The 17,916-nt window shown below is 42.9% G+C and overlaps 2 protein-coding genes across 2 annotated transcripts in view; one reads left to right on the top strand and one right to left on the bottom strand.

Annotated features, from left to right (window-relative positions):
- dock2 (dedicator of cytokinesis 2) overlaps positions 1 to 17,916 on the top strand; it is an 87,635-nt gene that overhangs the window by 45,592 nt on the left and 24,127 nt on the right. The gene's annotated exons all lie outside the window — the stretch shown is intronic.
- insyn2b (inhibitory synaptic factor family member 2B) lies at positions 128 to 8,429 on the bottom strand (the record flags this gene model as incomplete). The annotated part of the gene is made up of 4 exons (XM_079168162.1): positions 128 to 311; positions 4,399 to 4,473; positions 6,862 to 7,257; positions 7,354 to 8,429. 4 exons carry the CDS (start codon positions 8,427 to 8,429, stop codon positions 128 to 130), a joined length of 1,731 nt encoding a protein of 576 aa, XP_079024288.1.

Raw genomic sequence — 17,916 nt, 5'->3', positions numbered from 1 at the left:
CACACTACACACAAACAGGCCCATGAGAGAGATGCTTTATTTTCAAAACGTTGGGGCCTGTGGTCTCCTAAAGCACAATCGCCACCCATATGCCATATGGCTAGAAGGGTTTTTGTTTTTCTAAATCTTACAGCCACCAGAAACACTTCTTGCGGAGTTTCTTTACACGGGCCTTGGTGCTGGGCCGACTGGAGGAGGAAGGGGCTGGCGTGGGCTTGGTCAGAGTGGCTGCAGGCACATCGTACTCCGCCTCCAAGGCCTCCATCACCCCCTGGAAACGTCCCTCCTGCTGTCGGAAATCATGCTCTACGCTGGAGAGGAAAGAAAGAGAGAGCAGATGAAGGGGCTGATGAGGATAAGGGAGAGGCAGCGGGAGCACGACTTAGAGGTTTGGGTAGTGTCAAGTCGAGTCACATTCATTTATGTAGCTCATTTTTCAAGAGATAAGGGAGGAGGATGAACAGAGGGATGTGAGTACAGTTAGAAGTTTACTGTGCAGAAAGAGAGATTAGAAAGAGGGATTGAGAGAAAGGTGAGCGAAGGAGTTTTAGTGACATCAAAATGCGAAGTGTATCCCAAAATGCTGGGTTGTACTTCCGGATAATGCAGCTTTATATGGAGGTGTGAAATCATGTTGTGTTCTTAACTCTGATATATATATATGCACCTTCAGCACACACACATACTTCCACACAGGCCTCAAGTCAGCTTATTTCACTTCCAGTATACTTCTGCACTTCGTGCACCAATAGATCACAGTCTGGTGAGATGAGAGGAGTGGAAGGAGAAGGAAAAAGAGAGCGGGAAAGGCAGGAGAGCAAAGGAAAGGAGAGGGGCATTTGCAAAATGGACGAGCTCAAGGAAGGAACTTTTTTTTTTTGCTCCTCTTGATATGTTCAAAGCAGACCCTCTTGGCTTTCTTTTTCTATGCTTCTGTCATTCCCCCTCCCTACTCTGCTCTGACTCGTGCTCTTTTTCTCACCATCTCTCTGAAGTGTCCATCGCTTCGGGTCATAGTGTAGTAGACTTTGAGTTTGTCTCTCCTTTTGATAAGTGGGTTTTTGTGTGTGAAAGCACGTGTGTTGGATTACAGGGGTGGGAGCTGCATAGGGCCCGGCATCTGGAGTTAATGAGCCACATGATGAGGCAACGAAAGAAGAGACAACAACCCACCCTCCCCTCATCTCACATTCCAACATCCAAACACACACATCACACACACATGCTGTACAAACACATGTGTGCTCCCCTGACGCCCAACGTGTGCATCTACCACAACAAGGCCATGGCTGAGCGAGGGAGAAGGGGAAACATGCAGGGACTTTTATAAGGAGAGAGGAAAGAAGCTGTTGGAGGGATGGATGCAGGAAAGAAGGGCAAGCTTTACTAAAACAGGGCAGAGGGAGGTAAAGGAGGAGAGGATGAGTGCCACCAGAGACGAGAAGAGGAGAAGGGCAGAAAGGTCTTGGCTCTCTAAGAAGGAGTGCAGGGATGGAGGGAGTGAGGGAACGAGTGAATAAAGTAGAAGGTAAAAGCTCCGATGGGCATAGAGGAAGGGAGATGGCTGCCATGAATAAATGATTACGGAGATGTACTACTGTATTACTACACACACATACACACACACAACATAAAAACAAGGAAAGATAAAGTGGTGCACCTGTCCCACATCTACTCAATTTATGTTTTAGAGCGGAGGACTTTTCTTTGTTGGGTCTCTCTTTACCCACACACTTCACTGGGTTTCAACCTCCCTCTCTTTCAATCCTCTCTAACTGCCTGTCTCTACCCACAAATACCTCTCTCACAATTTTTCATGGGATTGTGACACAATGGGAAAAGCCGCTGCCCTTAATTCGGTGTGCAAGCTGTCATCTTCACAACTTTGTGCGTGACTGTGTGTCATTGTTGTTACCTTGTGAAAGCCTGTTAAATGTTGTATCCTTTACTTTTTAGTTTAAGTGAGGGTGACCGTTAGTCATGTCATTGACAGGGTTAAGCTTTGCACGTTATCTCTCTTACATATTAGCTGTGTGTGTGTGTGTGTGTGTGTGTGCGTGTGTGTGTGTGTGTGTGTGTGTGAAAAAGAACTGTAGAAGTGTTACTCTGGGTGTGTATACATGCATACATATCTCTCTCTCTCTGTGTGTGTGTGTGTGTGTGTGTGTGTGTGTGTGTGTGTGTGTGTGTGTGTGTGTGTGTTTGAGCTGTTTAAGCTGGACAGACAATGGCAAAACATCTTCAGGCAGCCAGCCCACATCAAAACCAATTTTTTTTACCACAATTCATTAAGATGGATGTTACACTCCCACAAGTAATTCATCTTCTGCTTGTGTGTCTCTCTTCCCCTATCTGCCATCCTCTTTACCCAGAATCCTCTCGGTTTGATAAGGCCGTCCAATCAAACAAATGGAGCTTCTGACTTTTGTGTTTTTGTCACAATGGGCCACTGAAAATGTTTTCTGCTTACATAATATGTGTAATTATTTTGTATGAAACTTAAACCAATATATGAGAAATATGATTACCAAGGAGATTCCGCATATCTATCTAAGTCCTTAATGTCTTTCAAATAGCGTGAAGTATATCCATTTCTTTGTTTGTTGGTATGAGTGTGTGCATGCAAGTATGCATATGAAAAGCTTGCACAGACGTTCCCAATAAAAGCTGATTCCGCTTATCGTTGGATTAATTAGCATGAATGTATGCATGATTATATTTGCATGTGTGCAAAATGAATGAAGGGAAAGTGGAGCCTGAAAGAAAATCTCTGAATTGGATGATAATGATGCGAGTAGCAAGCAGCAACAGATATTTCAGATTAGGGAAGCCCCACGCCCCTACAAATCGATCTATCTATCTAATCTTAAATATCTATACTATACTATACATATTCAGAGCTTTGATGCTTTTTGGAAGCTTTTTTTATGTCTTGTTGCTTATTCAAAATTCAGTTCCATCGTATTCATGTGAGGAAATGCATCTTGAAGAGCAAACTATTTTAAGAATTACCAGAATAATGCTTTTTGCGAGCAATTTTTGTTGTAATGCAAGTTCATCGATGTTTGTATGTACTTGCATAATGACTCTGTGTAAAGTGGGGGAAGTTTGTGCGTGTTCATTCCCATCTGTGTGCATCTGTATGGATTTATGGATGGGATAGTTTGTTACCATGTGGCAGTCATTTCCCCTTGGAGTTCATTATTACTTGGCCAAGGATCCTGCTGTGTTAATTAAGATCAAGGGGAGGAGAGAATCGGAGGAAGAGTGAGTCGGAGAAGTGTGTGAAGAGATGGAGAGATTAAACAACAAAGTTATGGAAAATGGAAATACAGGAAGGATGCATGTGGGGCTGCTGGGTTCGAGAGAGCTGCAGAGATAAAGGCCTTGTAAAATGTGTCTTCATCCCCTGTGGCCTGCAAGAGAGATTTATCTATATTTATGATTGTAAACAAGCAGATTTATCTTTACGCATTGCTTGGGTCTGATGCGTGCCCGCACAAAGGTTTTGGACTAAAAGGAGGTTTTAATACCGGATTATTCCAGTTACAGCAAGTCAATATTTTCCTTTTATGTTTCTGTGTTCTCCATGGAGCTACTGTATATGTTAAACCATACATTTCCAGCTTGTGTGAGGCGCAGTGCACATACAGAGTCCTGGAGATTGGGTGGGAGTGGGGCTCAGGCGTTCATAGCTTTGACATTTGACAGATGGAATGAGGCAAGGATGTCCAGTGGAAACCAGTTTGATTGAAAGTTAGAGATGAAAGAAAGAGAGCTTGAGCAGGCATGACATGATTAGAGTAAGAGAGGGATGGGATGAGGTGATGGGAGGATTAAACTACAGTATGTGGAATCAGATTGTGAGGTTGCAGCTCTGTAAAATGCAGAGAATCTAAGAATGCAATTAGTTATTTAGGTCACACACCCGAGGGACGACTGGAACGGGAGAGACGCATCATTTAGGTGCTGAATTAATTTGCTTGTTTGCACAGAAGATTCTTTTATGTGTAAATAACTTTCCTGGAGAGAGCACCCTCGTCTAATCTCTTTCAATATTGATGAGGCGGATCACTCATAGTCTTGCATCTTTCGTATAATAGGAATATATTGTATGAGTAGCACAATTATCAGAGTGGGGGGAAAATGGCAGAGACAGCAGGGTACCAGGAAGAAAGGCAAATGAAAAATACAATTATAAAGAAAGATGTGCTGAATAAGTGAAAAATCATGGAAAAGCTGTGAGAAAAACAATGTGAAATGCAACATTTCCAAGTCTACAAAAGCCATATAGTTGTCAAGGAGAAGTTTCACGTCTGTTTATTCCACTGCAGGAAAGGATGAGATGTCATTGTTGGGTTATGTAATGCAGTAAGCTCATTATCTTGATCAGGTTACCTGTAGATGATGCAGGCTGTCTTTTGGCAGGTAGAGCAGTTGTTAATGTCCTGACCAGTTCTGTATGAGCTGCGACTGCAGAAACAACAGATGTAAAACATTCGCACACACTCGCAGAAGAAGTTTAATTCAACATACTTTACCGACACATCTGATGTTACAAATACCTTTTTTTTTTTAAGTGTTATAAATGTGGCGTCTTTGAAAAGGAAGACGGTAGCAATAGATTGTTTTTGCACTAACAACAGGCCTTGCTTTTCTTTACTGGAAATAGTCTCGCTCTCTTGACTGCTGGTGTCACAATGTGTATTGGTCCCTCCACATGCTGCAGCAACATCATGTGTGTTCTCTGGGGGTTGTCAAAAGATGTTTAGTGCACACGATGTACCACAACAGGACAATTCAGGACTTCACCTGAATGGTTTTGGTGGGTGGCCTGTTTGGCATTCCAGGCAGGTGAAAATAACCACCAAGCACTGTGTGCAGTGACTGTGTAGGTGGGTTTAACATTACATGACACACATATCATAAGCATAGTGTTCAATGAACATTATCTTTGTATCTTTTATTCTCGCTATAAAAAAAAACATGATTACACGTGCAAACCATGTTGTCAAGGTTGAACAAGACTACAGAGCATGAGCCGAAGACTTTTTGGAAAATAAAGTCAGATAAAAACATCCGACAAGCTGATGCTGACTGATGTTTAATTTGAACACTTTATTTTGCCAAGATAGTTTGGCTGCCCCTTTCACTGAACTGTTCAGATGAACGAGTAGCTGATTTATGTTGATAAATTAGACATTTTAATTACATGGAGGGAGAACGTGTGACTGGCATAATATTTTCTCCCCCACCAGTCTTTATCAAAGACAAATGGCACAAGAGAAGACAACTATTTGCTTCGGGAGAGAAAATAAAACGAGGAGCTGAGCACAGCGACAACCTCTTAGCTCAGCCGACATGTTTATCACAGCGGCCCACTTAAAGTGCTTTCATTTCTGTCACAGCATCAGCTACATGTAGACCCTCTTACTTGTTGGTTCTCTTACTTTCTCACTCTTTATGTCTTTATCTCTCAATTGCTCCCTCTTTCTGTCTCTTCTCTTTTGTCTGCCTTTTTACAGTATTTGTCACTTATCATGAGGCATGTGAGCACACACACACACACACACACACACACTGAAGAATATGAATACACACTCTTAAACAGTGACTCACACAGGGCAGGACAGCGTGTACGCTACGCTACACAGTTTAGGAGCCTTATTTTCCAGCTTACACATTAATTTCATTCCTCAAAGGTAATATGATAGGGATTAGTCTGGAGCTCATCTGTTAACCCTAAACAGAAAGAAGCAGGGTAAAAACATGAGTCAAGAGCTAAAAAGAGGTTGTTTAGGTCGGGAAAGATGGATCATTATAGAGAAGATGGGGCTGAAAGAGGATGGGTATTTTTTCCTTCCTACTCTAGTTTTAGGTTGTTTGGGCTGAGGAGAACAACCAATGGGTATGAGGTGGTAGAAAGTGGTTATGAGTTAGGATGGGAGAAAGACCTCTAATATAAACTTCAGGAGAAGAATTACTGACAGTAAAGGTGAAATGTTGAGGAGGAGGAAGAGGAGGCAAAGAATTGGGAGCGATAGAAACAAACAGAGTGACAGCAAACACATGACAGCAGGGGAGAGTGATGGACAGGTTGTCGGAGCAGAGAGAAGGGGGAAGATCACAAAATGGTGAGAGGGGATATGGACTGATGTAGGTGTTAGAGGCATGATTCACATGTGGAGGTGCAGAAAGAAATGAGGAGGAAGAGAGAAAAAGGTATTAATTAAGAATGGAAGAAAGATAGGTGTGAAAGTGGAGGCGGAGAAAGAGATGTGGATCAGGAGACTAGAATTTAAGAATAAAAGAATTAGCTGAAGAGAGAAAGCAAGAACTGATTAGTTTGCTTTAGTTAGATATATAAGGAACACTGTTACTATGGGGAGTACATGCCCTTTAAGGTGAAGGAACAGAGGAAGACTCTACTAGCATTGGCTCCAGGCTGGCAGGTATCATCTACTGTATATGTATCCCTACAGGATTACATCTCTCACACACACACACACACACACACACACACACTAACACACGCACTGCAGCAGTTATCCACTGGCCTGACATTTAAAATCTATTACACAGACTTGAAAGCCTGTCAGTATATATTGCCATAAAAACTGAAATATACTCTCTTCTTCTCTCTCTCACACTCCAACTGAAGCACTTGCTATTGCAATGAATATCTCTGCATCTTACTTTTTCTCCATCTCTTATCTCTGTTGTCATCCTTATCTTCATGCCTCCCTCTTTTCACTCTCTGCCTAGGTGTCTAACCATCTAGTTTTGTCTCATATCACACAACATCCTCCATTTGTTATTTTTTCATTCCTGCCGTCTCCCCCATTTACTACCCTCTCTCACCCTTCGCTGAGGGCCTTGCTCTTCTCCAGGTCTTGAATGACGTTGAGAAGCACTTTGATCTTCTCCTGATTGGACTGTAGGTTCTCCTCCACGCTCTGCAGCTGCCTCTCCAGCCCGCGTGGTGCGCTCCCTGCGGGTGCAACCAACAACCCTCCTGGAGCTCCATTACATTGTGCTTTTATATGAGTCTTGCAAGGCGGAGTGCCGTCGTCGAATGATTTGCTCTCCTGTTTTGCGTAGTCCTTGAGTTTGATCCGTTCTGAGGGTGTTTGTTTCGGTGTGTTTGTGATCTCCTGAGTGTTTTTGGTTTGCGCTACAGGTGTGGCCGGTTTGGAACCATCGGGTTTCGGAGAGTTTTTTGATGGGAGAGGTGGAGTGTCAGTAGATTTTAAGTCACTGTGAAAGGAAGGAGCTGGATGTTTAGAAGTGATACGGACTGATGTGTGTTGGTGTGTGTGTTCATCAGCGTGCTGGATATTAGCCAAGTCATACTTGCGTTTGTCAGTCAAATGTGGCTCCATTGCTTCTGCAGATGGTGTGTGCGGTCGCTGTGTATGCGTGGTAGCTGTGGTCCTGTCTGTGTTGTTGTGCATTTGTGTGGCTGTTGTTTGCGTGGCTGAGTCCTTGTAATAAGTGAAGTCTGCAGAATGTGGCCTTGTCTGCTGCTTTGACTCTGTTGTTTTGTTCTGGGTGTGTGATGTGTGGTTGGAATGGGAGCTGTGTGTTTTTGGTATAGTGTGTGACAGCTGTGGTATTTGAGAAGACTTTACTGATGCGCACGTGGAGGTGTTTGCCGTATCTGTGTTTTTGGTGCAATGCTGAGAGTCCAGAGCAGATTCTTTTCTTGACTGGTTGGGTTTCCGTGGCGGATTAGGTAAAGTCTGGCTGGCTGTTATTTGATTGACAGCCTTCCTGCGACATGCGCCTGTGCACGGTGTAATCTGTGATCGTCTCCTCCCACATGTCCCACAAAGACTGGGTGAAGAAGTCGGCATCACGCGACAGGGCCGCGGTGGGGTGGCGTGCACGGTCGTACAAGCACTCCCGGTCTTTAATACCGAGCCATGGCCCTCCCCTCGCAGGGACTGCACCCTCCTCCTCTCTCTGGCCGGCTCCTTACCTTCTGTGGCCTCCGTGCAAACCCCTCCCACCGCATCAGAGGCCACCACACTGCCATTTGTATACCTAGCTGTCCTTTTATCTCTTGTGTCCTTGGGGTTTATCGTTTTGATCTGGCAGTAAACTCCACTGCCTGACCCCTGTGACCCCATGTCGTCCTGTGTCAGGCTATTGATCTCGTTCTGAGATCTCTCCTTGGACACCGGCAGACTGTTGCTGTCACTTCTGATAACTCCCCCAGTCTCCACTGTCGTTGTTTTGTCTGTTGCCGTGGTGAGTGGCCGATGTGTGTTGGTCGGTTGGCTGCCGTGTCGTTTGATGGAGGGGATAGTCCGCAGTCCAGGAGATGTTTGCACCCCGACACTGCACAGCGGCCCCCATCTCCCCCCCGCCAAGGGAACCCCCAGCGCAGGCACGGGATTGGTTGGATCAGCCACCCTCCTGCCCATAATCCTCTGCAGGTTGGCTCAGCCCCCAGACGAGCTGAACGCGATGGCGGCAAGCATAGACATCAGCTAACGTCAGTAGGATTATATCCAATAAAATACCCGGAATGTTTCCAGCTTTTGTTTACGCAAGTGAATTAGTGGGTTTGTGAGGCAGTGTGAGAGCGTTTGTATGTGAAAGGCTGGAGACAGGAATTTAATATCCAATAAGATTTTAAACTCTCAATGTCCTTCCATTAATGACCTCCTTACTAGATTAGCTACTGCTGATTGGACATCACAGTCAAGGCTTTTCTCAGTCTTTAACCAATGACCCGCAGAGGATGAGTTGGACGGAGTCTCTGGGCATTGCGGGTTCGTTCTGGAGAGAGAGAAAAAGAGAGAGGCAATGAATGAGAGAAACGACAGAAGAAAGGAGGGAGACGGGGAATAAATGTCAGGTTGGCAAGAAGACACAGACATTAGGCACGTAAAGCACCATATAAAAGCTTCAACCTCGACCGAATGCACACAGTGACCAGATCGATAGAACTCTATCAACCTCTTATTAGACCAGCAGGTGGGTGGGAGTTACAGAGGCAAAACTCTAAATCTCATCAAGCGGTTTCTCTTGAGGGAACAGAAAAAAACTTAGGGTAATAGTTTATATCTCTATAGTCAATTTGCACAAACCCCAAGGAGCTATGTCATTAAATCTTATAAATTTAGGACTACAGATGTTGTTGTGGTCTTTTATTACGTGATGACACAGCGTGACGCATTTCAAATGAGGTTATCTTTGCCTCCCACAGCAGTATGTAAACTGATGATGCATCATCCCTTGACAACTCTCATGGAAGCAGTTTGGAAATCTGTCTAATGAGTTCAGCATAATGATAAACTCTACAACATTGTTTAATTGTGTAAGACAGTCATGTTGCCTAAACTCGGTGTTAATACATCTGTTACTTTTATTTAATTGTGTGTTGGGTAGGAAAATGTATTTAAATGCCTAGCTAGGTTATGTTAAAGCATCTTCTGGTTTTGTATTATTATTTTTGGTCACGGTTTTGGGAATATTTGGAAGGGGAGGACAATTAGAAGTTAGACCCACTTCAAAGCACTCGAGAATTGACTCAGAATACCTGCATGATGACACTTTGATTAGCTGACACAATTGGGGCAATATATCACATCTTTCCTCTGGAGGAAATTGGGCCATGGCAGAAGTACACATTGGCTGGACACATCAAGGAGAAAAAAAAGACGAAATAAGAGAGTAAATGGAGGTTATGCTTTATTAAGAGCAAAACAATAGGAGCAGTGGTTTAAAATCCTATGTGGTTGCTTTGTGACTTCAATGTGTCTCTGCACAAAATAAAAGCATCAATTGAAGACGTGATGTACATCCACCTACATTTAAATCAGACCCCTGCCAGCTGGTGCAATATCACAGCAGATCCTGGCTGTGAGGTCAAGGTTGGAGAACAGTACAGTTTATTTTACAAAATAAATGAAATATGGCCCTGTTCACCTGATAGATTAAATATTCACGAGATTACTGAGAAAGAAAATGAAAAAAATCCATTCGGAGGCTCAAAAGCAAAGGCTGACGTCGGATTCATGCTCGAGGTTTCCAGAGGTTTTAGAAATGGGCCTTTCAGTAATGGCCTAGCAGTTAAAGATGTATTCTCACTAGCGGACTCGTATACTGACTGACTGCTGACTGTGTGACCTCAACTAATTTTTAAGCCATATGTCACATGCTGTTCTGATGCATGAGCAGAATAGAAATGGGCATTTTAGCCCTTTTATTCCTTTTCTTCCCTGACAGCAAGTGTAATTAATTTTGTCAATCTCTTCGGAAATTCAGTTTTCATTTAATGTCGTGAATTATTAAAACTGAGTGAATACAGTTTATTATGCTGGTGGGCCTGCCCATGGACAGCTTTATAGAATTGGGAACAGTATAAATTTAGAATGTTCTCTCTCTCTGTATCTCTAGTTTATGAAACTTTCTACACAGTGTCACACAGTACTGTGTTGTTAGTGCTCATGACAAAGTTCCTGGGACACAGTTGTGCTCGAGAGCTTCGCTGACAGCCAGCAGAGCTTGGAAACGTAAGCGCTTTACGCAAGACGCTATAGATCAAAGGATTTCCACTTCAGTGACATATTGCTGCTATTTATATGAATATCGTGACAGTGTGTTTGGCTCAAGGACTGCTACATTGCCATGGGGTCACACATAATTGACAGTCCAGACTGGTTGCCATGGTAAGTGTGGTAAAAATGGTCCTGGAGTCGACCACAAGGGTCTTGACCCAGAGTTCACACCATCCTTTCAGGTGTGTGCGTGTGTGTGTGTGTGTGTGTGTAATCTATTTGCAAAGTAGGCTGCAGCCAGAAAGGGATTGTGTTGTTTGCAAGAAGAAATTGAAGGGAGAGAGGGGAAGACGGAATGAGAGAGCCAGTGTTTGTGTGTGCGATGGAGAGCGTGAGGACTGCAGATGTGCATGTTTGAGTGTTTATATGTGCTGTCAGGCAGTTTGCTTTGGAATGATTCAGACTAAGTCAATTGAAGGTAATTTCACTGCAGCTCATTTCCAAGCATTTGTCTTTCCACCAGCAGCCACAACAAATACTAAAGCACCTGCTGTCACTGCCTACCTGTGTGTGTGTGTGTGTGTGTGTGTGTGTGTGTGTGTGTGTGTGTGTGTGTGTGTGAGAGTGCATGTACGTGTGTGTGTCTGTCTACCATCTCAAGTCTCACCCCTGACCTCCAGGCTGTCGGGCAGAAAGTGGCACCATATCTTCAGAAGTCAGTTTCTCTGATTCACACGCCTGTCTCTCTTCATCCTTCTACCACTCTCTTGCTCTCTCTCTCTCTCTATATATATCTTATTGGATACCACTCTGCTCTTGTCGCCTTCGTCTTTCATCGTTACCCGTGTTTGTTGTCACACTTTTTCCACTCACCGCCCCCTTTTCCATTTCTGTCATGCTGTCTTTGATTCGCCGTGTGTTTCCCTCTCCCCTCTCGCTCTGTCTCTATATTTAATCTTAAACTCTCGCCCACATCCCACCTCTGGCTGGGCAAAATGAGCGGGGAGGAGAATGGGTGGTGACTCTGTTGGCTGGGGGTGATGAAGGGGATGAAGGGGATGAAGGGGAGGCGACAAAAGTGGAGAACGGGGGAGAGACAGTAGCACTGGGAGATGCAGAAAGGTGGTGGAGGGATAAGGGGAGAGAACAGATGAAGGAGAAGGATCACAGACAAGATGAAAGTGGTGCGTGTGATTGTGTGTGTGTGAGAGAGCGAGAGGAAGAGGCTCATTTTCTTATGTTGAAATCTCCAAAAGTGTTTGGTTAAAGAATAAAGACAGGAGCATGGCAGAGAGGGGAAGGGTGCCATGAAGACACAGACATTGAAAGGGAGGAAGATGTGGGAAGCTGCACACACTGCTTGCCAGTAACCAATACGCACTGCAAGTGTGCTTGAGCATCTGTCACCACACACACACACACAAACACACACTTTTTATGAAATCTGTTTATACATGCAACGAGTTTTAATTTACCAGTTGGTGGATTTGGGCTTTTCAAGAATTGTCTACAAGTGAGGCCTTGTAGTGTGTGTGTGTGTGTGTGTGTGTGTGTGTGTGTGTGTGTGTGTGTGTGTGTGTGTGTGTGTGTGTGTGTGTGTGTGTGTGTGTGTGTATGTCTGTGTGTGAATGAGTGCACACCAACGCCTTTGCAGTGGTAACAGAGCACTGAATGCTCCAGCGAGTCTAGTCCTCTGTCGTTTCAAGGTGAGCCTCATTTTTCAACTGCCGATTGACGGGCTGCGTGTGTGTGTGTGTGTGTGTGTGTGTGTGGGGGGGGGGGTTTAGGGAGACTGAGACTCGCTTTACTGCTCTGTAATCACACTGCTTTTCTCACTTACCGTCTCTCGCCCACCCACCACCAGAACAAACGCAGCTCTTTATTGGCCCTTAGAGACAGGGCACACACTGCATTTTGGGTAGTGTAGTCAGTTTTTTTTTTTTTCTGCTGTCTGGGCTCAAAGCAACAAAAGATTTTGTTTTCCATTATATTATTATATAATTGTATTAGTGAAAATAATTGAAAAGAAACAAGGTCCTACTCTTGAGGGCCCTCCCCAAATCAATGTGAGTAAGTGTAAAAGAGTTCTTGCAACATCTTATATTTCCATAATATGAATCAAAGCACAACATCTGAAATATTAACATGCACAGATATTTGTCAATGAATAATTGTAGGAAGAAGCTGGAGTGATGTCAGCACAGAAGCCACAGCAATCAACTAAGTATGGCTGTGAGCTGATACATTTTAAGACCTCCTCTCAAACTCGTTCTGATCTGATTGATGGGAAATCTACGACTTCTCTGCTTTACCTTGAATGAACATGGTTAAAATGGAAACTCAGCAGAATTACTGATAATACTCTTTAGAAATATAAGGCAGCTTGTGTTTTACCGTAATGTTCTACATGTGTGTGTAATAAGTACAGTGAACTGATGGAAAGGGACTATTTTCTGTCAGTAGCAGCAGCAAATGCTAGTGTTAGTTTAATTTCTGCTTGTAAATGAATATGGTATGTCTGCAGATGTTCGGTATTTGCATGCTGCATTGCAGATGTTTGCACATTTTAAACGTTTTATTCTTTTGTCTACATAATTGGTTTCACCTTTTCACAAGTGCCATGGTACAGTTTAACATTTATCACTGCACTTCAGGCAGAAGGAGGGATCCAGTAATGATCCTCAAAACAACCCGGAAACCTGCTCAGCTTTCTGCAGTTTGTTTTGTTGTGCATTTTAATTGGGTTCAACTGTATTTTTCAGGGACAGTGCACTTTAATCAGCATTTCAACTGAAGAGCCACAAAGGCGAATAATTCATCTCTCAAAAGCCAAGTATCTCGGGCCAACCCTGCGTAATCCAAGTTTGGCTCTCATTCGCATTGTTTGGGGCAGATTGCGTGTACCTCGCTGATAGTGAGACACTCAAGTGTCTCCCCAAGGCAGCTATAGTTCAAACAATGGAAACATGGAAACACAGAACGTAATGTAGGTTTTCGACACTCACTCACAAAACATTATTTGATGATAAATAGAATATTAGAAAGGACTGTGCGCTACAGTGATGGATCCCAAACTTTTAGAACGCTGGAAATATCCCCTACCTATGCAATATCATATTAGATAAATATTGAACTTAAAATAAACAATTAAATACGCTAACATGTATTAGTTGTTTTTTCTAAATTTAATTGAGCTTATTTTTCAGGTGTACAAGGACAGATTAACAAAACAAAACAAAAAAAGGTTGCAGGCATTTTAATAGAACATGTTGGCCAGCTGTCGATGTGGAGAGAGAGAACACAAGCTGCAGGTTTTGACCCCACTGACTGTCGGTTTCTTGTTTTGTTTTCAAGTGTACCTGAGAAGAGAGAGCCGCGTCACACGTGTATGATGGTGGGAATACCACAGTTAATCGGACAATGATAGATATCCCTCGTTCTACAGCAGCCAGAACCCGTCCGTTAAGCCAAGTAGTGGCCAGTCTGACTTTACTCCTGAGGGCTGAGATGTATCATCATTTCTATGAGCTCTGTCATATCTTATCATCGCTAGCTCTGACCGTCACTATTTCTCTGATCTGCTGAGCTCCTGAGAATCTCCCGAGCCGGAAAGCATGTTGTGTTACTAAGTCATTAGCTCTTTTGAAAGTTTTGAAACTGTAAAAAGGCACCATAAACGAACAATATGATAAATCTAGTGGCATCCAGGGCCTGTCCTCAAGGCACCGACTTTGGGAACAACTGCCCTGTGTTCATGATAAAGTTACGTTACAATCTAGTCCACCATCTTTGATTTGCTTATGAGAATTAAACTTTGCTCTGAACATGAATGAATTCCAGGATTCTGTGTTTTGCCGTCATGTGTCTACAGACCCCCTGTAAGCTATAAGTTGTTGTGAGCCAACAGTCCTCGCCTCTGCAAAAACGGTGTACTTCACCTTGTACTTCACCATGTGTGTGTGTGTGTGTGTGTGTGTGTGTGTGTGTGTGTGTGTGTGTGTGCATGTTTTAATCAGTGATGCACCATTAAGACAAAGGCAGAAAATGAATTTAGTCCATTAGACATGAGAAGCAGACTATGCTTCTCTGAGGAATAATAATGATATTAATTTGACTTAATTAGAAAGTGTTTGAGCCTTTTCAGTTGCACCTAGCATGCATGAACATCAGTAGATGTCATAAATTGCATCTTAAAATGTTAAGGGATTACATCCAGAGATCAATGGCCATTTAATATCAGTATATAAATCAACTTTCATCTTCATTTGCACTTCCACAAATATGAATTAATTAACTGAGGATGTGTTTATACCTGTTTTGGGCTCTTTTTCTACAAATCCAACTTGAACTTCTTTTCCTGAAAAGTTTTTAGCCTCTTTTACTTGTTTACGAGGGAAAAAAATAGGACAAGATTCAACGTGATGTCCTGTTCCATTCAGAGGGAAGAAAATAATAATTATGTTTGGTTTTATGGTGCAGTCGTATTTACAGCCAGTTATGTGTAACAAGGAAAGGGGTGAAATATAGACAAAGAGTGTACCATTGACAAATCCCTCTGCCGGCTTGCTTCATTTGTTTTGTTGTTGGCTAGAGGAGAGTGTGTTAGCTGAGCAACAGAGCCGAGAAACCAAAGTAAAACTGAATATTTATGAGATTTGCCTACAAATATTTGATAATCAGAGATAAACACGATAAAGTGGAAAACTAGATCCTGTAAGCCATCAGGGGAACACACACTCACACACACACACACACACACACACACACACACACACACACACACACACACACACACACACATATACACATCTTATCAGTGTGCTAATAGATTGTGATACTGTATAGTCTGTTTTGGAGTCATCTTTTTATCTCTCCTTTTCACCTATCTTCACTCTTTCATTTCTCTCTCTTCTCTCTATCCTCCTCTACCATCTTATCCTTCTCTCCTCTGCCATATCACTCATCCTGTCCACACATCCCCTCCAATCTCCATCATTAACCCCCAGTCTATCTCTCCTCCTCTCTCCTCTCCATCCTGTTGCCCCCCCCCCCCGCTGCCCTCCCTCCCCCTCCCTAATCCATCTCCCTGCCCTTCTGACTTTCTAGTCCTTCTCTCTTTCACCGCCTCTCATCACCTTTTCACAGTTAGCAGAGTGTCAGTGACACACACACACAAGGATGCATATGAAAGTACACACATTTCTCCTGATTTTGTCTCGCTGTCAATCTCTTTTAACCTTTATCTCTCTTTCTACCCATCATCCGTCATTCTCTGGAGAAAAGTGATGTAATTAAAGTGAAGGCCGTTTCATGTCCTAACCTATTGATTGGGTTTCCCTAGCCTCTGATTTGCATTATACCCATTATACCCCTGATCTCCTTCTAGGTTGCAGTTGTTTCCAATATGTGTGTTATCTCTGCCTGGATGATTTTAATACGAGACATGTAAACAACTTGCAAGCACATCTTACACAGAGTTTTGAAATGTTGGCAAAATAAGTTTTGATTTGTTTCTCTTAGCTGATGACTCAAAGCAAATATACAACATTGAAAAACAAAGCATTAAGATAATAACAAAATACAAATGTATAGTACACATGTGTTAGAAGAAATGTAATCTGTAAGGATTTGATTAGTACTGACTCAAATTCCAGCATATGTTGGCTTTGCATCATTCTTTCATCCAAGGACGAAAACCGAGAAAAGCACTTAGTATTTATAACCCCTAACCCACAACACGCTCCCTACACATTCAAGTGTTTTGGCATTTCTATCAATAATTGTGCTTCAAAGTATTTTATAAAATATATATTTGTCAAGCAAATTGGATTTTTTAGAGTGATTCAAACAAAATAAATCTGTGAATATAACTAAATATAAAAGAGAGACTAAGAATATGTCCTGACTGTTTTTGACTTGACTTGATGTTTGTCTTTGCCAATGAAAGACTGTTTGATAGTGTTACACAAACACTCATGCATATGCACACACGTAAGGAATGTTCTTAACTAACTGATGAGGTTATTAAATAGTAAAGTGCACAGGTCACATTTATCAACACTGTCTCATTTGTAGATTCCTGCACACATTTGCTTGTACTCTCCCTCGCACACACACACACACACACGCAGATGTACAGAGGCAGCATTAGTGTATAAGAGAAGGGTTATTGCAATATAATCCCATATTAAAGCTACACTAGCTGTTCTCACGATTGATTCAGAGGCTTTTAATAGCAATCAGGCAACAGACACACAAACACACCCTCATATACAGACACACACACACACACACACACACATTGCACATTGACAGAAGCATTTGGACTCCTTGTTAAAAGCAAAAGTTATAACTGATGTTGCATGGTATAACCCACAAAATAAGCACTATGCACAGACAGTACATAAAGGCACACAGACGTAATCATATGCAGCAAATCCTACTGTGACAGATGGGTAGGATTACTCACCTGCCACACACACACACACACACACACACACACACACACACACACATACACACATACACATATTCACATACACACTGTGATGCTGTGACCATTCTACTTTAAAAAGAAATAAGCATACAAACTGTTGCTTTAAACAGCCTTCCTGAAGTAGATATGTGCGCACCTTTGTCAAAGCTACTGAGTCTAGTAAACAAGACGCCCAAACAAAGCCGTTTACTGTGGATTTTGTTTTTGTTTTTAAGGGTGTGGGGGGGATTCCAGAGTCCAGAGGTTAAACCTTAGGATTTTGTCCATTACTCCAGTTGGCTCACTGTGGCTCGCTTCCATACAATCACCAGTACATCCGTTCAAATTCTGTCCGGTGTCTTAAATCTTGAATGAGCTGCTTTGAAAATAAAGAACTATAGCTGCGACCTACGCGACTGGAGAGATTCCACAGATGGTCAAAATAGAGCCTCTTTAACAAACAAGAAAACATTTCAGGCTTGTTTGCTTACACTCACATACACTTACTGTGCACACTGTAACCTTTCCTCACAACTGTCCACCGTTGCTTTCTCAGTCCCTTACCTTTTCTTATCCTCCCCTTTAGCCCACATGCTTGTTCTCGATGTCTCTCTCTCATCTCTGATAGTCCTTTAGTCCTCCGGAGCGCTCTCCTCCAACCCTTTACCGCGCTCTCGCTCTCTCCGTCTCATTCTGGTGCTACTGATCCTCGCATGCTCGCGGAGCCCAGTGATCCTCCCTCCTTTCTCTCTCTCTCTCTCTTTCTCTCTCCCTCCCTCCCCCCTCTCTCCCCCTCTATCTCCCTGCCTCTCTTTCTCGCCTATCTCTGATTTATCTCTATCTCAGTTTTTTTCTCTACCTACTGCAGTTCCTTCTCAACCCATTATCTCTTTAGCTCTCACCTCTCAAATACTGTCACTTTGATTTGAA

The sequence above is a fragment of the Pholis gunnellus genome, assembly GCF_910591455.1.
Source record: "Pholis gunnellus genome assembly, chromosome: 10".
NCBI lineage: Eukaryota > Metazoa > Chordata > Actinopteri > Perciformes > Pholidae > Pholis > Pholis gunnellus.
The sequence above is the reverse complement of the archived record's forward strand: the minus strand, read 5'-3'. Positions and strand labels throughout refer to the sequence as shown.